General features: G+C 55.9%; 1 protein-coding gene across 1 annotated transcript in view; it reads left to right on the forward strand.

Annotated features, from left to right (window-relative positions):
• The first annotated feature begins 22826 nt into the window (after positions 1–22826).
• The window catches only part of SRRM4 (serine/arginine repetitive matrix 4), a 42106-nt gene continuing 41163 nt past the window's right edge, over positions 22827–23769 (forward strand). The window contains exon 1 of the mRNA XM_056504183.1: positions 22827–22957. Coding sequence (XP_056360158.1) covers positions 22827–22957 — 131 coding nt within the window. The remainder of the gene's footprint in view (positions 22958–23769) is intronic.

Here is a 23769-nt window from a genome sequence, read left to right on the forward strand (position 1 = left end):
TGCCTCCCCTCTGCCAGCCCAGGAGGGCTCAGAGCAGGCTCCTGCACACCTGCCCTCCCTTTTGAAGGGTGGGGAGAATTTACTGAGGTTATTCTGCTGTCCCTGCTTGGCTGTTGTTTGCTCCTGTCTGTGCCCCACAGGCTCTTGCTGCCCTCCAAACCCCTTTGCCAAAGTGCTGCAGGGACAAAGAGAGCTCTGCCCTGGCAGAAAGGAGCCTCTGGCCATGGGTCCTTTCCCCATGGCTCCTCTGGGCTGTGTCCAGCATGAGTGGTGCTCTTGGCAGGGATCCCTCCCTGCACGGCCTCGTGCTTGTTTTGAGAGGAACCAGCAGCTCATGATGGTTCCAGAGACAAATCGGCTCCCAGGTGTCAGGGCTGAAGTAAAGGATCTGGAAATCTGAGCTTCACCTGCCTGCAACTCATTCTGGGCTTTGCTGGAGCAAAGCTGATCAGCTGCTGTGGTGCCCAATTCCCTCTGCCATGGAACAGAGAGCTGGGGCATGGCTCACCAGCTGCACCCAGGGGCTGGCAGTGGGAGATGGGCTGGGAGGTGGTGCCAGGGCAGCCCAGGGGCTGTCCCCATGTCCCTGAGGAACAGGGGACTGGCAGGTTCAAACTCTCCACCCTGGTCTGGCACTGCTGAGTGCCTGAGCTGCCACGGGCTGATGTGCCACCAGTGACTCTGGGGACAGTGTGCCTCGTGGCCCTTGGGGAGGGGCAGCTCCCTTTGTCCCTGCCCCACCGCAGTGCCCACCCTGCTCCCTTGCCCGCACTGGTGGAGGATGAAGTCAGGGATATTTCTGGGCAGTGATAGGATCTCCCCAGCCAGCTCTCCTTTATAAGAGAGATCCCAGGCACTGGAGGTGGCCTGCTCCCTTATCTCCCCTCTGCACATGGACAGTGCCCCTCTCCCTCCAGACTGGCAGGAAGAATCGCTGCCACAACCCCTTCTCTGCTGTAAATAAAAGGGGAGGTTGGATGCCAAAGCAAGGCATGAACACAGCACTGCCCAGGTTTCTGTGGCTCCCAGGGCTTCCTGATGACAAGGGGATGTTCCTAGCCAGGGAAGTGAGTGCCAGAGCATGTCTCCTGGCCACTGTGAGCCAAGAATGTGGAAAAAAAGGTAAAAGATGGCTAAAGAAAGCACCTCATCCAGTATAGAGACTGGAAAAGGCAGAAATGGTGAAGGGAACAATGGGATGAGAAACTTCAGTGGAATTACTAGTGGTGCAGAGGAGGAATTGATTTTTAGCATATGAAAAAAGAAAAAGGGGGGAAAGGAAAAAGCTCTCAGCAATGCTAGTGGACTTGGAAAAGCTGAGTGTGTGGTGTTCTCTTTGGAGAAGGGATGATGCCTTCAGCTCATCTGACCTGTGGGAATCTGTCCCTGTTCCCTCCAGGCCCAGGGCAGCAGCATTTGGGAGCGTGGGGGGCTCAGGGCAGGCAGGTCCCCAGCTCCTGCCCAGGGCTGGAGAGGAGCCAGGAGCAGCTCTCTGGATGAGCCCTGGGCTGCTCTGCAAGCTGGGTTCCTGGGAAGCACTTGATGAAGGTTCAGTGTGAGGCTCTGCAGTGACTGACCTGGCAGGAACGGCTCTGGCTGGGGCAGGGAGGCAGCTCAGCTGCCAGCCAGGTCAAGCTGTGCTGCTGATCCCATCAGTGCTCAGAAATGGAGTTTCCTTTGATCAGAAAGTCCTGAACGTGGCACCCTGCTGTGGAATTGCTCTGGGTGGAAGCTCTGTGCTTCCCCAGGGGTGTCCCCACTCCCCAGGCCAGGCTGAGCTGCTGGAGCACCTGCAGGGCTTGCAGAGCCATTTGGGGTCTGTCCACTGGTGTGAACCAGAGGAGCCCCCTGTCCCCAGGTCCCTCGGTGTGACAAAGAGCAGCCCACACTAATTACTGTGAGAATTCCCTGTTGCTATGGCAGCTCCCCAAGCGTGATGCTCTTGGTGCTGTCTCCACTGCCAGGTCTTGCATCCCAGCACAGAGCTGTGTGTGCCCCTCAGGACATCCACATGCTCCATCCCAGCCTTCAGAGGTGCTTCATAATCCCCTGGGGCGTGAGCAGAGTCTCTCCTGAGCTGTGAAGGGTTTAGTGGAAGGTCTGATAAGAAGGTTAAGGAGAGGCCAGCAGTGCTCACAGCTAAACTTAGCCCCTGAATCACTCATGAGTCAGCAATTCGGGGGCAGGGAATCTTAATTTCTCTTTTCTTCCTTTTTTTCTTTTTAACAATGATGCACCCAAGGTAGGCTCCAGATTGGATTGATTTTGCTCCTGATCCAGCAGTCCTTTCCCCTGGAGCATCCCTGAGCTGCTCCACAGGAGTGAGCTCTGTGCTCCGAGGGCTGCCAGGGCCTGTCTGCAGCTGAGCATCCTCCTTGCCCATCAGTGGCCAAAGATGTGCAAAGCTCTGCCTGGCCAGCGAGGTCTCATGCTGGGAAAGCCCTGAGCCAGGCTGTGGGCAAGCAGAGCATCCCTGGAGCTGCTTGGAAACACAGTGAGTGAAGATCCATCCAGATGCTCCTATCCCAGCATAGTGCACTGTTGTTGCTGCTGGGAACCAGGGAAAAAGCAGCCTTGAAGTTTTGCCTTTCTCAGCCTTCAGGATAAAAAATTTTAACAATTATTATACACCTGCAGGGTGAGAGCTGTGTGCGTGTCTCGTGATGTTTTGCAGAAAGCAGGTTTTCAAAGAGGTGTTGCCTTCTTGGACCAAAGAGTCTTTTCTATTTTGTTTTTCACATACTACCCTATATATATGTGTAGTTTCTTTAAATAAAGCTCTTTCTCTCCTTTGCTTCTCCATTGCACGAGGAACTGTGTTGCTTTATCCTTTTTTGCCACTCACCTATATCCTAAAATGCAACAGGGCACGAGTGCTGCAGCTCTGCCAACAGCAGCAGAAGTGCTCTGATAGACCCATGTGAGGGTTACAGCAAAGAACACTGGAGATGCAGGTGTGCTGAGCCTCTGGAGCTGCTCTGTGTGATGCTCCAGCCTCCTCCAGACCAGCCAGCCCTGGGGGCTGTGATGGAGCAGAGCTCTGTGCTGAACACCCTTTGCCAGGATGGAGCAGGCTGGCCAGGCAGCTTCTCACAGTGCCCAGAAAGTAAATCCTGGGAGCAAAGTCCCCACTGTCAGCCGGCTGTATCCATTTGTTTGAGATCCCACTGAGTGTGTTTTGCATAATTTGTTTCCCAGAATGAAGTGTTTTACAAGTGCAGCGTTTAATCACCTTGTAAAAAAGGGATGAAAAACCATCCCAGTGCCTGGGGCTGGGAAATGGCTGGAGAGGAATCTGGAAAGGGACCATGTGCTCACCCCTCCGTGTTAGCAGGGCTGGAGAGCCCAGGGGAGCGGGTGTGTGCTGGCTGGGCTGGGCAGGAGGGCTGGAAACACGGGGCATGGACACACCTGCCCAGGAGCTGGATGTGCTCCCCAGCCCCTGCCTGCCCTCCCTGCCAGGAGGAGGGGTGATGTGCATGCTGCACCTCTGCAAGCCAGCTCCATCACAGCTCCTGAAACACAGCTCTTCCCTGGGGCCTTGGCACTCCTCCACCTCTGTTTCAGCAGAGACACCCCAAAACTTGGCAACTCAAGTATCCTCCCAGCTGAGCATGGCAACAAGGTGAATCCAAGCCAGGCTGACAACACCTGAGCCAGGAAACCACTTCTGGTCCTGCACAGAACCTGGCCCTCCCTGGAGGCAGAGGTACCTGTGTTTTGATTCAGGCTTGCTGGCCAACTTCCTTCTTTTTGGCACCTGGGGATGAGTCAGTGGCTTGTTGGACCATGCAGGGCACAGTGAGCAGTGGGTGCTCCTGGCCTGCCCTGGGGGGACAGTGGCTGTGGGGTGCTGCTGCTATCACTGCCACTTATTTTTATTCACAGCAGGTGAAGGATGAAAAAATCAAAGTAATGGCCACGGATCCAGCATCCACTTGGCTTCCCTTGCCCATGGCAGAGTGATAAATCCAGTTAAGGCATTGCAGCGGGCGAGACCAGCCCGGAGCTCACATGCTGCAGAAGCTGAGGATGATGCTGGCCCAGCAGCCTGAAGTGTGCTGTCCCTCCCTGTCCCTCCCTGTCCCTGCCTGTCCCTGCCTGGCCTTTGATCCTCTGCCGGTGGGGATTGCTTCAGCCGGGCAGGCAGAGCAGCAGGAGCACCCATGACTGATGGGCTGAGTCTGCTGCTGCCCACACTGGGCTCTGAGGGTCCTGCTGATAAACTGAGAGCCTTCTGCTGCAGCCTGGCCCCAGTTCCCTCTTAGCCAAAGGATCTGAGCGCTGCTCCTGCCTCTAGCATAGCACACCCACTCTGAGATGTGGTGCTGCTGCTGGGCAGTGTGAGCTGGGGGTGGCTCTGAGTGTGAGTGTTCCCTGTGCTGAGCCCTGAGCAGGGCAATGGGCTCCAGCAGGCAAAAGTGTGACTGTCACACTTGTGTCAGCTTCACAGACAGGGTCTGAGCCTTGAACTGTGGCTCTGGCAGATGCTGGAGGAGAGCACCCCTCACCCAGCCATGTGTCCCTCCTCTGGCTGTGAAAAGGTTAATAGCAAGCAGCTCGAAGGATGGGTTTTGCTGTGATGCCTGCAGTGAACAGGCATCACATGAATAGGAAAGGGGAGGAGGCCTTGGGAGCACGGCCTGCTGTCCCTCAGCCACGTGTGCAGAACAGTATCTCCTGCATGGAGCCTTTCCTGCATGGAGCTGTTCCTGCATGGGGCTGTTCCTGCATGGGGCTGTCCCTGCATGGAGCTGTTCCTGCATGGAGCTGTTCATGCATGGAGCTGTTCCTGCATGGAGCTGTTCCTGCATGGAGCCTTTCCTGCATGGGGCTGTTCATGCATGGAGCTGTTCCTGCATGGAGCCTTTCCTGCATGGAGCTGTCCCTGCATGGGGCTGTTCCTGCATGGAGCTGTTCCTGCAAGGGGCTGTTCCTGCATGGAGCTGTTCCTGCATGGAGCCTTTCCTGCATGGAGCTGTTCCTGCATGGAGCTGTCCCTGCATGGAGCTGTTCATGCATGGAGCTGTCCCTGCATGGAGCTGTTCCTGCATGGAGCTGTTCCTGCATGGAGCCTTTCCTGCATGGAGCTGTTCCTGCATGGAGCTGTTCCTGCATGGAGCCTTTCCTGCATGGAGCTGTTCCTGCATGGAGCTGTCCCTGCATGGAGCTGTTCATGCATGGAGCTGTTCCTGCATGGAGCTGTTCATGCATGGAGCTGTCCCTGCATGGGGCTGTTCCTGCAAGGGGCTGTCTCTGCATGGGGCTGTTCATGCATGGAGCTGTCCCTGCATGGAGCTGTTCATGCATGGAGCTGTCCCTGCATGGGGCTGTTCCTGCAAGGGGCTGTTCCTGCATGGAGCTGTTCCTGCATGGGGCTGTTCATGCATGGAGCTGTTCATGCATGGAGCTGTTCCTGCATGGGGCTGTTCCTGCAAGGGGCTGTTCATGCATGGAGCTGTTCCTGCATGGAGCTGTTCCTGCATGGAGCTGTTCATGCATGGAGCTGTTCCTGCATGGGGCTGTTCATGCATGGAGCTGTTCCTGCATGGAGCTGTTCCTGCATGGGGCTGTTCATGCATGGAGCTGTCCCTGCATGGAGCTGTTCCTGCAAGGGGCTGTTCCTGCAAGGGGCTGTTCCTGCAAGGGGCTGTTCATGCATGGGGCTGTTCCTGCATGGAGCTGTTCCTGCAAGGGGCTGTTCCTGCATGGAGCTGTTCCTGCAAGGGGCTGTTCCTGCAAGGGGCTGTTCCTGCATGGAGCTGTTCCTGCATGGAGCTGTCTCTGCATGGAGCTGTCCCTGCATGGAGCTGTTCCTGCAATATCTCCTGCATGGGGCTGTTCCTGCATGGAGCTGTCTCTGCATGGAGCTGTTCCTGCATGGGGCTGTTCCTGCATGGAGCTGTCCCTGCATGGAGCTGTTCCTGCATGGGGCTGTTCCTGCAAGGGGCTGTTCCTGCATGGAGCTGTTCCTGCATGGAGCTGTTCCTGCATGGAGCCTTTCCTGCATGGAGCTGTTCCTGCATGGGGCTGTTCCTGCATGGAGCTGTTCCTGCATGGAGCTGTTCCTGCATGGGGCTGTTCCTGCAAGGGGCTGTTCCTGCATGGAGCTGTTCCTGCATGGGGCTGTTCCTGCATGGAGCTGTTCCTGCATGGAGCTGTTCCTGCATGGGGCTGTTCCTGCAAGGGGCTGTTCCTGCATGGAGCTGTTCCTGCATGGAGCTGTCTCTGCATGGAGCTGTCCCTGCATGGGGCTGTTCCTGCATGGAGCTGTTCCTGCATGGAGCTGTCCCTGCATGGAGCTGTTCCTGCATGGAGCTGTTCCTGCAAGGGGCTGTTCCTGCAAGGGGCTGTTCCTGCATGGAGCTGTCCTTGCAATATCTCCTGCATGGAGCTGTTCCTGCATTGAGCTGTTCCTGCATGGGGCTGTTCCTGCATGGGGCTGTTCCTGCATGGAGCTGTTCCTGCATGGAGCTGTTCCTGTGGAACATGCAGCCAGCTGGCAGAGGGTGGCAGTGAGCACCTCTGCAGGGGGACAGGCCAGCACACAAACCCCCAGGACATGCAGGGAGGCAGGGGTGAGGCTGGTGTGTGTGGCCCACTCGTGGCTGGAAGCCTGAGCAGGCACTGACAAGCTGGACATCAAACCTGGGTCAGCCAGGAGACATAAATCCTGGTATTTGGGATTAGTGCAGGTAATTTGTTCTAAAGACAGACAAATCCTTTTTCCTGGAGGTGCCTGCATGTCAAGGGAGACATTCCTTGTCTCCAGAAAGTTCCTCCAGTTGAACAGCTCCTGCTCTTTTAAGTGAAAGGGACTCTGGAGTTGCTAATCACTGGGCTGGAGGATTTTTTCCCCTAACACTTGTTGGTGATTGCTTCCTCCTCCTCCCTTTTGTGTTTCTGCAACACCCCAGGCTTGGGAAGAACCATCTGCTGATTTGATTAATGGCCCTTTTCTGAAAAAGCAACAGAGACAAATGTCCTCCTGAACATGGCAGAGAGAAATGGAGAAACAGGCTGGCTAATTTTCAGCCATTACTTTGGAACCCAAACTCCTTCTCAGTATCAATTTAGCTATTATTTCAAAAACTAATTAATCTTCACTCAGGCAGCTCCAAGCGACCTCAGTTTAGATAATTAACAGCCCATAGATTATGAAAATTCCTGCTTCTGGATCCCATTGCAGTTCTTGCCTTCAACAACACTCCTGCTATCATCCTGCTTACCAACTCCTTTCATCAATCCATCACTTTTTTGACAATCGCGAGTAAATAATTAGCTGTGATGGATTTTGCTTGCTTTCTTGCAGCTCCATTCAATTTTTTTTTCCACTCCTTAAATGTTCTTCAACCAATTTTTGAGGTGGTTTTGTGGCTAATTACAGCCAAGCAGAGCAAGCTGCTGCTGCTGCCTGGAAGAGCTGGAGAAAATTTGGATTTGGAAAAGCTGGGAGATAAAATATGAGAAGGGAGATCCTAGAAAGCTAGGCATGGGATTATTTTTCCCTTTTCAATCTTGCATTATGTAACCTGAACTTAAAACATGAATTGCTGGGCTGGGGCTGGGCTGACCTCCCATCCTGGCCTCTCTTGCTGTCACAGCTCTGATCCTCTTGCACACCCAGTCCCTGTGAGATTGCTCTCACCTTTCCAAGGTAAAAGGGATTATTTCCCAGGCATTTTCCTGGAAGTGTGCCATGGGGAGAGAGCTTTGGGTGTGGGAAGGGCACAGAGGGGGGGTGCTTCTCCCTCACCATCCAGTTTATCTCTCCAGATCTCGAGTTTAACAAGGCCCTGCCTAGGGAAGCTCACTAACTATTTCATTTCCATCGTGCTGTGGATGAGGAGACAGCCTGCAGAACAACAGGCTCATCAGCTAATTACTGTCCCCATGTCCCCCAGTGCCACCGCTGCTGCCCGGCCCTAATTGCTCCCTGTCCTGATTGCATTTCACATTGCTCCATCCACAGCTCTTGCCTGGCTCTCAGTGGCAGCTGCTGCTCTCCCTGCCTCCCCCACCTCTGTCAAGTTTATTAATGAAAACCTTATCTGTCTGTGCAGATAATGCCGGGAATAATTAGCACTCAGTGAGCTCTGTCGGGCTCCCCAGCTCTCCCACCCCTCTGCCCTCTTCTCCTTGCTATTTGCAGTTTCCCAGGTGCTTGCTGAGGATGTTTTGGTTGTTTTTTTGAGGGGGAGGAGGGGTTTAGATCTCCCTCACCCTGTGCAGTTTTCAGTCTTCCTGGCTGCATCCACAATCCCTGCTTAAAATCTGTGACAGTGGGATTGGTGTCTGTGTTCTCCACCCAGGCTTTAAGCAAAAGCAGTGCCATGGTGGGCTGGAATGAGATGATCCTTGAGGTCCTTCCCATCCCATTCTGTGATTCTGTGAAGTCATCTGAGTTTTCCTTGCACGAGGGGAGCTGCAGCCAGGTAGGGTGGATGGGTTCAGTCCCAAGAGACCTGGTCCCATCCCTGCAGGGAAGAAAGGGACAGCCCCACCTCTGCACCAGGGACCTGCCCCAGCTCGGCTCCAGCTTCATTTTATTTTTTTTTTTTTTTTATTATTGTGTTTATATTCGTTGTTTCTTGGCTCAAGTATTTCAGCCTGATAAGGGATGACAGCACTTCTTGAGTGCCTGGGATGGCATAAATAATTCTGGTGCTGAGAGCAAGATTTACAGTGATATAAATGTCAGGAGTGAGCCCACTTTGTATTAATGGCCTTATTAGTTATGTTGCTGTAAAATACTGATACTCCAGTTGTTAAGCAGCCATGGCTTTGCTCTGCAGCATTAATTCAATAAATTGGGCCTTTTTGATATAAATCTTAGAGTCTGCTGAGCCCCATTAGAAAATCCTTCATGATGTGTCAGAGATCTTCAAATGGCTTTGGCTGAGGCACACCTGGCAATAAAAAAGGTGCTTGATGTGAAAACACTGAATTGTGTGCCTGGCTCACAGCTCAGCATCTCAGGGGGCTGGGGATGTGGCACAGGGTGTCACACAGGGTGTCACACAGGACCCTGAGCTGTCCCTCTTCCTGGGCCCTGCCACTGCTGTCCCATCCTGTCTGTCCCTGCTCCTGCCAAGGCTCTTCTGTAACTCTGCAAACTTTCCACCAGTGAGCTGTGCAGGGAGGAGGGGAAAGCACCACGATAATTGAAAATAAATGGTGCATTCTATGAAAGAAATGTTCTGGTGCAGCCAGCTTGCTGCAGAGGGGTATCTATCTATCTATCTATCTATCTATCTATCTATCTATCTATCTATCTATCTATCTATCTAGTTAGTTAGTTATTCTTCCCAGAGTTCAGAGGTGCCTGGGAAAAGGGGGCTTGGTAGGAAAGGACTGGCACACCCAGGCTAGTGGGGATTGGGCTTCCACCTGTGGTTTGGGCTGTACCCTGCAGTGGTGGCCTCTGGAGTGGGATATGAGCATCAGGTGGGAGTCCAGAGCAGGAAAATCATAGTTCTGAGCCATGGCAGAGGTGCCTGGGCTCAGTGCCCACACCAGGATGAGGGAATGGCAGTCCTTTCCCCTCCTCCACTGCCATGTGAGGCTGTCCCAGGTCTGACAGTGTCCCTCTGTTTAATGTCCATCCTCAGGCCATGGCCATGCCATGCTGAGCCTCCTGCCCCAGGACCTGCCTGACCCTGCAGCTCTGACCCACCAGGACCTGTCCCCCAACCCACTGTGAATATTTGGGTTGGCCCACAGTGAGCAGAGCTCTGCTGCTGCCCTGCCTGAGCTTAACACAGGTGAAGCAACAGCCCCTCTGCCCCAGGTGAGTTTGCTTTGAAATGCTCCTCTGGTGAGGACTGACTCTTGACACAGCTGTTTGTTATGGGAAGAGGCTGCATTTTCCTGGGAGATACTGGATTTAACCAGGAACATGAAACTTTCTCCTGCCTTGGATCCTATACATCACTGGCTGACCATGTCGTGGCTCTTATGCCTTGGTAAGACTTATCCTGGATTATTATTTAGCTGCTAATTAATCTTGAGAGTGATGTAAAGGCTTTGAACTGCTGTTTGAAGATTTGAGTAGATGGTTTTTGCTCTTGTCAGAGAAGGAGGGATTTGGAGGTGAGATCCCGGCTCTGAATGACATTAAGTTGCTCTGCCCTGACAGGTGGGAACAGCTCCTGACTCCCTCTCCTGCCAGCACCTGCAGGGGCCCTGCAAGACAAATCAAATCCCCTTGGGAATCAGGAGCACAGTGGAGCTTGGGGAGGGGTGCAGGCAGGGTGACACTGCCTGGGGAGGGGACACTCCCTGCCCCACGAGTCAGGCACCAGCAGGAGCCTCCGGGTGAGGTTTGGAGTTACAGCCCAGCCCATTTCTTCTCCCACGGGCATTTTCCCGGCTCTCTCCTGGTGCTGAAGGACAGCTCAGACCTCTCATGAATCACTGCTGAGGACGGAGCTCAGGCACCGAGGGCCCGATGGCTGCTGCTTCCCCAGACAGGGATCTTTGCCAATGCTGCTCCCTGAAAACTGGGGAAAAAACTGAGCTGTAGCTTTTGGAAGATGCTCCTTCTCTGTTCCAGCCTCTCATTGCTGCCCATGGGGCACACAGTGAGTTGTGCCCTTGCAAACCTGCATCTTTTAAAAATACATTTTTCCTTTCTTCATGCTTATCAGGACTGAGGGCAGCTCCGTGGTGAGTTGATCTGCTGCTGCATCGATCTGGCAAAGGTTGGGGGTGAAAACCCCACAGCCTCCAGACAAGGCCATAGATGTTTTAGGATGCAGTTTTTCCAAACTCTGTCCATCACAAAGCAAACAAACACCCCCAGCCTGGAGGCAGCTGGCTCAGGGGTGAGCGTGGATCGCTGGTGAGACCCAGGCAGAACCCCAGCGGTGCCAGGAGGCAGCTCCAGCCCTCCCAGCTTCCAATCACGGCGCTGGGAAGGAAACTCATCCTGCTCAGGAATCAATCATTTGACATCTGCTGTCAGGCTGCTGACACCCAGCCCCTCTGCTGAGGACCCCAGCAGGAAGCCTGGTGGATCTCAGCTTGTTTTGGTCTTAATCTGACCTGGTTTTGTGATAATGTCATCATCCATCACTGCCTGGGCTTGTGGGCAGGGGAGGTTAAACTCCTCCCTCACACTCCTGCACTCCCCTGCCACTGCTTTATTCTCTGCAGAAGCTGCATTCGAGTGCCATTCACTTTGTTATTAATTCCTTCTACACAGAGGCGTTTCAAGTGCCTGGGAGCGGGGCTGGAGTCACGGGGAGCTGCACAGCCCGGCAGCTGCAGTGCTGGAGGGCACTTTGAGCAGCCAGCTCCTCCAGGGGCACGGAGCCGAGAGCCTGCTGGGCAGCCCCCACTCCTGCAGGCTGAAACAGCCCCGTGGAGGTGGCTCTGGACTGCAGGACTTCATCCTCAGCAGCTGCCAGGGCTGGATCAGGGATGGGATGCGTCACCCCCGCATCCCACGGAGATCTGCTGCCCCAGGGGCTCGGTGCACCCCGCTCCAGATCAGTGCCAGGGCACATCGGGCTCTCCCTTCACCAGGGATGTGCCTTGGAGATCCCAGTGCTGGAGGAACATCTGCAGTGCTGCCCTGGCCCTTCTCAGCTGCGTGGATCCCCCGTGCCTGCAATGCCAGGGAATCCACCCACACAGCATTCCCAGCTGGAGGAAAGCTGGAGCGGGGCCAGCAGCTCCTGGGAGGGGGTCCTGAGACACCCCAGGGCACCACTGTCCCCCCAGCCCACCCTGCCACGGCCGTGCTGGCTCTGGGGACTTGCTGTGCCGGGACGCTTCCTGTGGGTTTTGTGTGCGTTTAATCTGCTAGTGAAACTATATTGCAAAATGTAATAAATGAGAGGTTTAATCAAACCCAGCCAGCCAGCACTGATGGAAACTTGGTGGTGGAAGAAGATACTGCATTTTTGTTTATCTCCCCCTGCGCTCCTGGGACCATGTCCTGACTCTCGTGGGGGGCTCCTCGTGCTCGGTGGCACCGGGGACACGGGCTGGATGTGGGGCCAGCGCAGTGGGGTCACTGCCAGCCACCAGCTCCCAGCCCCATGCCTTGGCCAGGCTTCCCAGCAGTGGGATTTTCCTCCTGACACACTTCTCAGCTCCCTTCTCTTCAGGAAGAGGGTCTCACATGGTACCCCCGTTCCAGGAGCTGGTGTGGGACTCAAGCCCTCCATCCCACATTTCCTATCACCTTTGCTGGCACCAGGATCTGGTCTGAGGGTGTCTCCAAGTTTTGTCTTTCTAAATCTTATGCATCATGTGGGAAGGTTGAGCATCTCCCCAGGCTGGGAACAGCCCTGCTAAGGGTGGAAATGATAAAACCATCAGGTTTCACTGGCTCTGAATTAGGGGCAAAGCATCCCAATATCCAGCCGTTGACATGCCTGCGAATGAGGAGAGACTCCACATTTTCGCTGTGCATCCAAGTCCTGGAACGCACCGGATCCCGGAGCCGCGGCTCCGCTGCCGCCTCTCTCCAGATGGCTTTTCTCAATGAAGCCTCTCCCAGAAATAGCTGCGCACTCGGCTCTGCAAATAGCTCCTCTCCCGAGCAGAGGGGGCAGCGCGGCCGGAGCAGCGCCCTCGGTGTCCCCTCCGCCCTCCAGAGTGCCCCGGCACCGCCTGCGCTCCTCCTGCGCCACCTCTGCTCCAGGGAAATGGGATGTGCTAGGAGCGCTGGCACCCACCCAGCCCCGGACATCCCCCGGGAGGGAGGGCTGGTGGCCCTGGGGACACAGCACATGGCCAGGCATCACCACCCGCAGCTGCTGTGCCGCCTTATGGCCCCTTTTTATTTGCTTATTGTGCCATCGTAAAATGGGCGAATACAATCTTCTCTGTAGGTTTAACAAATTTATTAATAGTCTGTGATGTCAGTAATAGCTCATCCATAAATCTGATCTTAAGAATTTATGGGGCAAATATTCCGGCGCCGTATTAAAGACACAATTCAGAAATGCCTGCGAGTAGCAGCTCGGCGGCAGCAGGAGAGAGTTATCCTGGGGGAGGGAAAGGTGGGGAGCTCAGCCCACCGCACGGAGCCTCCACAATTTCTGAGAAGCGGATTATGTCAGGGACTGTTCCCTCCAACCGGGGACCCCTGAGGGTCCCATCCCTGCAGGCTCCCGCCCCCCCAGCCCAGTTTCCCCCCGGGGACCCCAGAATCTGCCATCACCCCATGCCCAGCCCAGGCTGATGGTATTTACCGCTGGAGTGCGCCGGGTGTAATTGCTAATCAGAGTCAGGCAATCAATGCACGCTGCCGTCGCTGGGGAGGGGCTGCTTCCCTGCTGAAGGTGACTCCTGCGGGAATTCAGATTTAAAAATAAAGCCGATAGTCATCAGCAGTTCATTAAATTGGCATCAGGCTCATTTGCACTCGGTGAGGGGATGAGGCCGGGGCGGCTCTGCCGCCTCCCCTGCCCTCGCTCCGGGTCTCCGCAGGACACTCTTCCAGTGCCGTGGGGCTCCTGGGAGCCCTCCCTGATTTATTCCTCCTGTCCCGGCGCTGCTGCAGCCGTGAGCCGAGTGCGGTGCATTTCAATGCAAACCACCATTACCCATCATTAACAGCTCTGTCACCACCCGGACTGCTCGGACAGAGTGACCCCGCAGGGATCCGCCGGGTGCCCGCGGTGGCCCAGGGCCCTCCGGGGCAGGTGGCATCCCATTGTCCCTCGTGGTGGCCTCAGAGCTCGACGGGAGTGCAGGAAAGCAGGCCTGGAGCGCACGGGGGTGCCCTGGTGCAGGAGGGATGCGGGGACAGGCACCACACGTGCCAGGGATGCTCGAGGGTGGGATGGGATCTGGTGGGGGCTGCAGGGCCTTTGTGGACCCATCGTTCCCAAAGATGGACCGTCCCAGCGGGGCCCAGGTGCTGTTTCCAGCAGGGTTTCCCATCCCTGAGAGCGGGCACAAGCAGCAGAGTGACGCCTCTCCAGCTGCCCCAAGTCCTCCATCACCTGCCAGGGACAAAAGTGGCTGCAAAACCATCCCACAGCATCGCTCCCTGCTCCACACCTGGGCCTGGCTGTTCGTGTTTCCTCTCCATCAGCCCAGTAGGATGCAGCCCCTGTGCTCCTCATGAAGTCCCAGCGTGAGCAGAGCTGCTGTTTTCCTGTCACTCTTGGCGATGCTTCTTGGAGGAGGGAACGGAGTGAGGCGCAGCAGCTTTGGCAATGGTGTTGATTCACGGCTCGTAATTTAATTAAGAGAGAAACGAGATCAAAAGGGGACAGTATTAAAATATAAATCAGATGAAGGGAGTGGAGTTCCTTCCTTTAATTATAGCGTGGATTTGCAACGGAGAGAGACTCAATCACAAAGGAAAGAAAAGGTGTCAAGTGGAGAGACACCTTCATTACTGCTAACGGGGAGGGGATGGTTGGGCTGAGTGTTGGTGAGCTGGAAACCTCCGACCTTCCCAGTGATGGTGATGGTGCCTGGTGTGTGCAGCCCAGGATCCTCGGGATGCTGGGCAGTGGAATGGGGTGGATGGGCTGAGAGCTGTGGGGACAAACAGCTCCGGGCCGGTGACCACGGGCTGTGCCACCAGGGACCGGGGCCGGACTGGCAGCAGCCCGATCCGTGCAATAATTAATTCTCCTTTGATCATCTGCTGTGTAAATCATCAGTGGCCAGGAGTTAATCATGCATATGAAATGCATCCTTCTCCTGCCTTAATGAGCGCTGAATCGTGACCGGCATCTGTTTACTCCTGACACTTTCATCTCTTTGACAGTCTGAACAATCAGTTGTTTCCAATAATCTCCTTTTTATTCTATCAAATATACATATATACACGTCTGAGAGCAAGCATCCTTTTACTTCGTACTCCTGCTCCCAGCCTCGTCCCCCTGATCTTCGTTTTTTCAGTCTCAGGCAAGGATTTGTTTCTGGGAGCGGCTCGAGGGCTCTGCAGGCACCCAGCTCCTCCCTGTCCCACCGAGGATGATGCTGGTGGCAGGACTCCTTCCTCCCCAGCTGCTTCGAGGTTGGAATTTGCCCAGCTAACAGCAAACAAGAAGCCTGTGTGAGCGTTTCCGCCTCCATCTACCTGGAACAAACCGCAATTAATCCACCGGTTGCGCCGCCAACGCAGTGTTGTAATTGGATTAATTAGAGCGGAGCTGGCGGCCGCACTGGGGAGGTTTGGCCCTGGCTGCAGCCTCCTGCAGGGGTGGGAGCCGTGGGATCCGTGCTGGATCCGCTGCACCGCCAGCACGGGGGGTGAGCCGCCCGCTAATTGGGGTTGATGAGGCGTGCCCTGGTTAGCGGGCCCGCGAGAGCAGCAGGAGCAGGGGGGCTCTGGGTGGGCTCTGCCGTCAGCTCAGGGACCCCCAGGAGCAGTGGGTGGGTGCTAAGGCAGGTGGGGCACGGAGTCACTTTCCCCATCACCCCTGGCTGGCTGGGGCAGTGGGTGGTGGTGCCTCTGCCCCAGGATTTGGGGAGAAGCACGGAGGGAGATGAAAGAGGATTGTGAGTCCTGCAGCAAGGCTGAGGAAGGCAATGCTGGCCATGCTGGACCCTGCCATGCTGCTCCTGTGCCTGGGGGACAGATCTGCAGGGACCTGGTGCCCCTAGCAGCATCCCTAAGGGCTGTGGGAGGATGTCAGCCCTGCTGTCGCTGAGCTGAATTTGGTCTAACCTGGCTCAGCTGGAAACCAGTGGCCACAGGGGATTTACAGCAATTGCCTAAATCAGCTGGAAAAGCCCTTGGGAGAGGCAGCAGTTCCTGTGCCGGGGGCTGCAGGAGCACTGAGCTGCCTGCTGGTGCTCTTGAAACCCTTGGAGCAATCCTCACTGGAGCAGCGCCTTCCTCAGCTAGCCAGAGCAGTAAAAACCACCCCCAAACTGCTGAGAACAGGCTCTGCACCCTAAACCATGCAGGATCCATGGCTGTGGGACTCCATCCCTGCTGAGGGAAGCCAGGACCCAGCAGTGCAGCACCAGCCCAGCTCAGGAGGTGACACCAGCAGGTAAACACAGCCTCTAGGTATTCTATTCCTCCCTTTACCCAAAAGGAAGAACAAAATCACACCAGCTCCTTCATTCTCCAGAAAAATTAGGGTTTGTTTTTTTTTTTTTCTGACATGCATCAGCCTCCCCAAGAGGCAGCTGGGGTGAGGTGTGGGATGCAGCCTCAGCATTCTCCAGGTAACTGGGGGCTGTGAGATGTCCCAGGAAGGGCACCAGGGCTGCTGCAATGGGGAGTGGGGGTCTCTGGCCAAGCAGGAAGAGTTTGCCCAGCCCTGGGCTCATCCAAGCTCTCAAAAACAGGGAACAGAACTTTTCCAAGATCCAGGCACACCCAGATACCCCCAAAACCTGTGGGAGGTGTGGGGCCTTTGTACCACCCCATTGTCCTCAGGGATCTGCTGTGACCTTTGGGTGAGCTCCAGGAGCTGTCAGCTCTGGACCCAGCTTGCAGAGCAGTCTGGATGATGACAGCAAGGTCAGCAAGATTTGGGGCCCCTGGACATGTCCCTTGTCACATCAGTTCCTGCAGAGTACTTGGCTGTAATTTAGCCTGGTTTAATTGTGCTTAAATTAGCCACAAATGGAACAGCACTGCAGCTGCTCTCAAAAAATATATAAAATTACAGCACACTAAAACATTTTCACGTTTCATTAGTGCATCTTAATGGGAAGTGTCTGCTCCCCAAACTCTCTGTTTACTCTCCAGAGCAGTAAAAGTTTACACATTAGCAGTTGTGCTGCCCATTAACGCTGCAAAATGCTCCGTGTGTTTTGCAGGTGCAGCGCTGCTCCCCACACGGATGGGGAGCTTAAAATTTCGGGGAGTGGGTGCTCTCCTGAGCTCTGCACGGGTAGGAGTCAGCTGAGAAGGAATCCCTTGTGGGAGCAATCCTGCACGGCAGGAGGAGCACAGAGCCCCTTTCCCGGGATGCTGCTGCCTGACCCCCGGCTTTATCCAAGCTCCAGCTTCTCCCAGGCAGGGTAATGTCTCCAATCCAAATCAGGAAGCTTTTTCAGTGGAAGCAGCATTTTAGCAGAAGCCTATTTAACGCTTAGGCTGACGCCCTGGAGTGCTTTATTTTAAAGCATTTTTGTTCTTCTCCATTATCAGTAATAGTCTATAAAAGCTGAAATGCAGCACTTTTCTCCCCCCTGCTCCATCCCTCCTGTGGTGTGGGCAGACCTGCATGGCAGGGGCTGAGGAGGCTCCTCTGTCCACTGCTCCCACTGCCCCAGCATGATAATCCAGGACCAAAAACTCAGTGAGAGGTGATTGCATGGGGTCAAACCACTTGTCCCATCATTGGTCCTGGGCAGCATCTTCCTGGGGGCTCATATCATGAAATGAGTTTTAAGATCTGAATCCAAAGTGAAAGGGTGGGGATTGTCTCTTGTCCCACCCCCACCTTATCCAGATCTCAGCTTCCCCAGGGAGATGGACTTTTGTGCCAGGGTGACCAAGGAGGGGTGAAGGGTGAGCTCGAGCAGTTTGGGGAATTCAGACCTTCTCCTGCCCTTGCCCTGGCTCGTGGGTTCAGTGCAGGGAGGTGCTGGGGGAAGGGAATCAAGAGCTGGACTGTCACTGGGTGAGCCAGGAATGGAAACATCTCAGCGCTGGCTTGGAGGAGGATGCATATCCCGTGTCTGACCCGTTTCCCAAAAAGGCAAGAGCCCGATGCCTTCCCGCTCTGCAGCCCAAACTCGTGCTGAGCATCCCCAAACTCCCGAGCTGGATGCTGGGGTCCAGCCGAGCTGTCAGTAATTACCCCAAGGGGCTGCGGTGCTGTTCTGTGATTACAGGCCGCTAATTGCCAGCGGGGAGGGCAGTGGGAGGAGAGCAGCCCTGCTCTGCCAGCTCCGGGCACATCCTCGGGGCTCTGTCCCCTCCTGCCCGCTGCCTGCGCCCCCCGCAGCCCCGCCAGGAGCCCCGTCTCTTCTGCTGGGACACACGTGGCTGCGGGCTCTGTCCCCTCCGTGTCCCTGTCCCCTCCCTGGTGACCTTTCGGCGGTGCCACTCGGGCAGCAGCGGCTGCGCAGCTTTGCCGCATTGTCCCGGGGGCCGGCTCGCCTCCCCGGCCACTGCCACTTCCCAGGGGAAAAATCATATTTTCAGCTCCAACCCTCCATCCCCCTTTCCAGTCTGGAGCTTTTTTAGAGCCAAAGGGAAGAAAAGGACGTGGCCTGGCTTCCCTGCCTCGCTCTGCTCCTGTTCTTTCATTCCGCTCTTCCCGGCGGCTGCCAATGGCTTTGCCTGGGAACGCTCGCAGTGTCTGTCCCTTTTTGTCTTGTGCTGCCTAAATATCCGGGCCGAACGGCTTCGGTGGGTGAGCAGGGAGGGTAAAAGGCTTTTGTTGGAGTAGAGCTTCCTCCTGCCCACAGAAAAGCCGGGAGGCCAGCACAAAAAACAGGGGTGGGACACACCCGGTCCTAGGGAGGGGGACACAGGCTTGGCAGGTTCCTGATGTCCATCTGGAGATGATGGAGAAGCATCCAGTGTCCATCTGGAGATGATGGAGAGGCACCCTGAGATCCAGGGGCTGGCTGGGGGTGTCCCACCCTGTGCTGGTCCCACACTCATCATGGTTTTTCACACTCCAGCCCCAGGTTTCCCTCTTCCCTGCACAAGCACAGTGGAGCCAGTGCTGATGTGAGCATCCCCATCCTTTATGGACCCAAACAAGGGGAGCACAGGTCCTGCCCCTCAATATCAGCCCCTGCAGCTCCCTCACACTAGGTCCAGCGTCCTGAAGCTCCTGAGCCCTTTGGCAAGTGCCTTGACCTGGAATGCACCTTGATATGGGGACAGGCAAAGTGGGACACTTGGGTGCTGGGCTATGCCCAGGCTGAGGGGTCAGCGAGAAGCCTTGCAGGGGAAAGGGCCATAAAACAGGTATTTGCCCCTAGAAAGATGGTGAATTCCCTCTTGCAACAGTTTGATTCTGAAAAATGCATTTGCCAGGCTAAAGATGCTGCAGCAGCAGTGTCCTGTCACCGTGGGAGGGCTTTTCCTAGCTTGGCACACTGTACCCATTGTCCCGTGGCTGCTGCTGCTTCTTCACCCTGCAGGCCACTCCCCACTCACTCCTTTCTTGGGAAAACCAGCTTGGATCCAGCCCCACTGAGCATCCCCTGGTCAGATCCATGGCCAAACCAGTTCAGTGTCCATCCACATCTGCCACAGCTTCCACAGCAGAGCATCACCCCTCCTCCTCCTTTTCCTCCTCCTCCTTTTCCTCCTCCTGCCTGGCCAAAGCAGTGTCTTGCTCCCCTCCTGCCAGGCAGGGCTGGCTGAGCCAGGGAATAATTGGTAGGTTCTTCTGGAGTGCCACGAGCAGAGGGCACTCACAGCCTTTGTTTATGGACTCTTGATGATAATGAATACTTCCAGAGATAATTGCTGACTTTCTGCCCTCACAGTAAACCTGTTTGGCTGGGGAATGGGTGAGGGTGGGAATGGGGTGGATTGAGTAAAACCAGGCTCTGGCTCTTCCCACCAGGTACAAGCCAAATAAGAAAAAAAGAACAAACAAAAAAACACAACACTCAAAATTTATAGAAAAATATTTGTGCAGCTCCAGGACAAGCCCAGCTTTCTTCTCTCTACTAGGGGGGAAGAGATTAAAACTTAATCCTTGCTAAATACATTTTCTCCTTTCCCTCCCTTGGGGTACCTCCTGCACACTCACAGCTTCTTCCTGCTGATCCCTGCTTCCCTTGGCCCTGGGCTTGTCCTCAGTAGCAGCCCAATGCCCACAGTGGGTGTTCACCAGAGCAGGGATTCCTCTCTTCTCTCTGTACCCTCAAAATCAAAGTTATTGAGGGGATGAGGGAACTCTGTCCTAAACTTGGACAGAGCCCTTTAAATGTGGGAGAGGGAAAAGCAGAGAAGGCATGGCTGGAGTTCCTCTGTCCCTGAGCCAGGTGGGTTCCTCTCACATTTCCCAGGGGGGTGTGGATGCTGAGGGGAGGTTTTGGAGGTTAGGAGGGTTCTGGGTGTTTAATTGTGGGGTACAGGGGTTGTGGGGCTGCAGGGCCAGGTGTGGCAAGCAGGGCTGGGGGCCAGCAGCCTTGGGGAGAGCCTGGTCTGCAGTCCCCTGTGCACAGGGAGGAAGCCCTTCGTGCCACTCAAAAAAACCCCAAATAATGAAAGAAGAGCTCTTTGAGGAAGACAGTTTTTTATATTTTGTATAATTTTTATTTAATTTTTTACTACTATATTTTTTGTTATTAATAGGTTCTGATTAAAAAGTGTCATTATCCTTTAAGTCCCAGCTTCCCTGTTCCCATCCCAGGACTCATTCACTCTGCTACAGTTTATTGCAAACATTTGAACCTGGCAGAGCCCCACGTTGCAGCTGGAGCTGTAAATAACCCGGGCTGGCATTTATGGCACTCCCATGGGTGAGTAACTGAGGGCTCTGTGCTGCTGGCAAACAGGGCAGGCAGCACCTCCGGGGGCTCCAGGGATGCTGTGGCCATGTCCAGCCCCATGGCACCAGTCCCACAGCCCCCACAGGGCCCCCAGCCCCAGTTCAGAGACGTGCTGCCAATGCCGTGGGTTAACAGACACACCAGAAGTGCACAGCATCCTTTCTGCTTATGATAAAGTGCTTTGTCTGGGTATCTTGTAATGCTTTCTCAGGCTGTTTATTTATGAGACAATTTATTACTGCGCAGTTATTCTGTAGCAGGGAAGTCTATTCCTGGGAGCCTCTGTTAACCGAGCCAATTGCTTAATTGGCTCACTGATGTCTCCACAAGGTACGCCAGGAGAGAGGGCTCTTGTAATGATCGCAGCCCTCCTCCTGCCCACACACCACCCGTGCTGCTAATTTAATAGTGCAAACATTTATTATTCCTTTTATTTGGGACTTGTGTTAGGGCGATTAGAGCCATTCTTGGATGGCTGGTGGAAGGGGGTGAAATGCCCTGGGGGGCAGCTGGGGGTGCTTGGGCTCATCCTGCAATGCCCAGGGGTGGGGATGCCTTGCAGGGTGTATGGTTAATGAGGCACCAGCGGAGGGCTGGGGCTGACAGTGCCGGGCTGGGAGTTGGGGCTCCTGCCTGACCCTCACCTCACCAACGAGTCACAGGAAGATTGGGGTGTGTGTGTGCACTTACACCTGATCTCTATTTACTGAGTTTAATGTGCTCTGAAGGGAAACAGGTTCCTGTGCTCTGTAGAAATGACTGGAACGGCCAGAGGAAAACCAGTCCCCTTCCCTTCCCAACTGCAGGAGAGCACTGGGCCACTGCTGAGTGTCCTGGGGTGCTGTGTGTGCCCTCCCCAGCCCTGCTTTCACAGCTCTCTCAAGCCCTTTCTCCTGCTCCTTCTGCCTTTTCTCTGTCCTGGAGGATCCCCGCTCTGACATCTCCTGCCCATGTGCAGCGTGCCCCGGGCTAGCGCAGAGCCGCAGCTCCGAGCCGGCCTTTCCCGGGGGGAGCAGCCTCCCAGCGAGCGTCTCTGCGCTGCGCTGTCCTTCCCTGTCGGGTTTTTAGGCATTGTCTGGCAGGGCTGACAGCGTTTCTCTAAGCCCAGCTGGATCCGTGCCCGCTCTCCCCGCTGCCGCTTCCCCAGCATCCCTGTACACCGCCCGTGGCCCCCGGCACAAAGCGCTGCTGCGGCTCGGGAGCGGGGACACCGCTCCTGGCCCCGGCTACAGCGGCACAGAGGGGACAGGAAGCAAAACGGGGAAGGGAAGGAGGACTTGGCAAACAGCAGCACCAGAACGAGCCTTCTGCTAATGTATTTGTCGCAAAGAAGCGATTAAGTTTCCCCATGATTTTCCTCCTTCTCCGGCTCCCACCGCCTATTGTTCCCGGCTCCATTATCCCCCCGCCGCTTACATAAACGTATCATGCGGGTTTCTGAGGCACAATAGAGAGAGTCTCATTCATCCAAGGTCACCAGCTTCTACTTGCGCTTCAAAGCATGTGGTAGAAGAAGCGTTTTCTCCTAAAGACGTTTTTATTGTACTCAGCGCAGAGGCTGAGGGAAATCGCAGCGCTGCACTTGCACCGCCCCAGCTCTTCTTCCCTCCCCACGCGGTCCTGGAAGGTGAGGAATTCTTTTCTGTGCTGGTTGGGACCCCACTGTGGGATTCTCAGCCTGCCACTGCACTGGAGCCAAGGAACAGCATGCTCCATCCCTGCCCCTTCCCAGTTAAATAGGAAGGGAGGTGGAAAGAGGGGAAAAAAGGGGTTGTATTTCAAAATCTCTGTCCCATATGGGTCTCGGTATGGACGAGTTACAGAGTGGTCCCTACGGCCTCCTGCTGCTTTCTCCCTCATCTGTGGCTCCAGGCTCTCGTTTTCTTGACTCGTGTCTGGTTGGGACCGCACAAACACGAAGGCTACTGGCAGCCTCTGCGGGGGGACAGGGACTCGCTCTGTCCTGGAGGGTGTGTGCCCCGCAAAGGGCAAAGTGCAGCCGTGTCCCCGAACCAGCAGCGAGCTGGAAGTGGATGATGAGGGATGATGGGGAATGATGAGGAATGATGGGGATGGCGCACGGACGGTCCTGGGGGTGCGAGGGGGTGGAAGCCCCCCAGGAGCCGCCGGGAGGGGGTGAGCGGGCAGGAGCCGAGCGGGGCCCCGGAGCCGCCCCCTCCCCGGGCTGGGCTGGGCTCCGGGCTCCGGGCTCCGCTGCGGCGGGGGCGGTGCCGGGGAGGGTCCGGCCCCTCTGCCCGCCCCGGCGGCACAAAACGGGAGCGGGGGCGGCTCGGCCGCACTCCCCGCAGCGGGCAGGGCTGCGGGCCGGGCGGAGCGGAGCGGGGCGGGGGATGTAGCGCTCAGCACCGCGGACAGCGGCGGGGCCGGCCGGGGGTGCCCGTGGGTCTGGGGCCATGGCCGGGGTGCAGCAGGGAGAGAAGCAGCTCTTCGAGAAGTTCTGGAGAGGCACCTTCAAAGCCGTGGCCACGCCGCGACCCGAGAGCATCATCGTGGCCAGTATCACTGCCCGCAAGCCGCTGCCCAGGTAAGGGCTACTGGGGCAAGGGAGGGGGGCTCTGAGAGACCCCCAGTCCTTCTTCACCCCTAGTCTCCTTCCCACCATAAAGAGAGTCCTGAGTGTGTCTCCCCGCCACCAGCAGTTCGTGGCTGGGGCACCCTCCCCGTGCCTGAGGCTGGGGGATGCTGGCTGGCTGAGCCCCCTCCCTGGGCAGGTGCTGTGTTCCAGAGCACAGCAGGTTTGGGAAATTCTGGCTCGGTGGTGCTTGGAGCCTGGGAGCTGGCTGGGTCCTAAGGGGAGCAGGGTGAGGGTCTGCAAAACTCTAGCTGGGCTACGGGGAGGGGACAGTGGTGGAAAGTGCGGCCACCTCCATCCCCGCGGTGCAGAGCCCCGGGCTGTGTGTCTGCTGGTGGCTTTCACCTGGGACCCCTGAGAAGGTGAAGCCTGGGGAGGGAAGCAGCCCCCTAGGGCTGGACCCTGCCTTGTAACCCAGGGGAGGCTGGTGGCCCCAGGGACACACAGTGCACGCAGCCTGGTCACTGCCATGGACCGGGACAGCTCTGGGGATGGGGTCCCCCACGTCCCACAGCCAAGCAGCCTTGACTTTGCTCATCCAATACCTGTCCTGTCCTCCTGCTCCAGGAAAATCAGTGCCCCCATGTTTTACCAGATGCTGAGCAACAGAGAAACCCATGAAAAGAGGCGAGGGGGCTGCAGGTAGCCTTTGAGCCTCTCTGCCAGGCTGTCACACAGGCAAAAGTCCGTGTGGCTTCCTCACAGACATGCACACTCTAAATTAGACCAGCTGATTGTCATGTTAAGAATATCCTGTTTGTGCT

This window comes from Oenanthe melanoleuca, chromosome 15, assembly GCF_029582105.1.
Source record: "Oenanthe melanoleuca isolate GR-GAL-2019-014 chromosome 15, OMel1.0, whole genome shotgun sequence".
NCBI classification, from domain to species: domain Eukaryota; kingdom Metazoa; phylum Chordata; class Aves; order Passeriformes; family Muscicapidae; genus Oenanthe; species Oenanthe melanoleuca.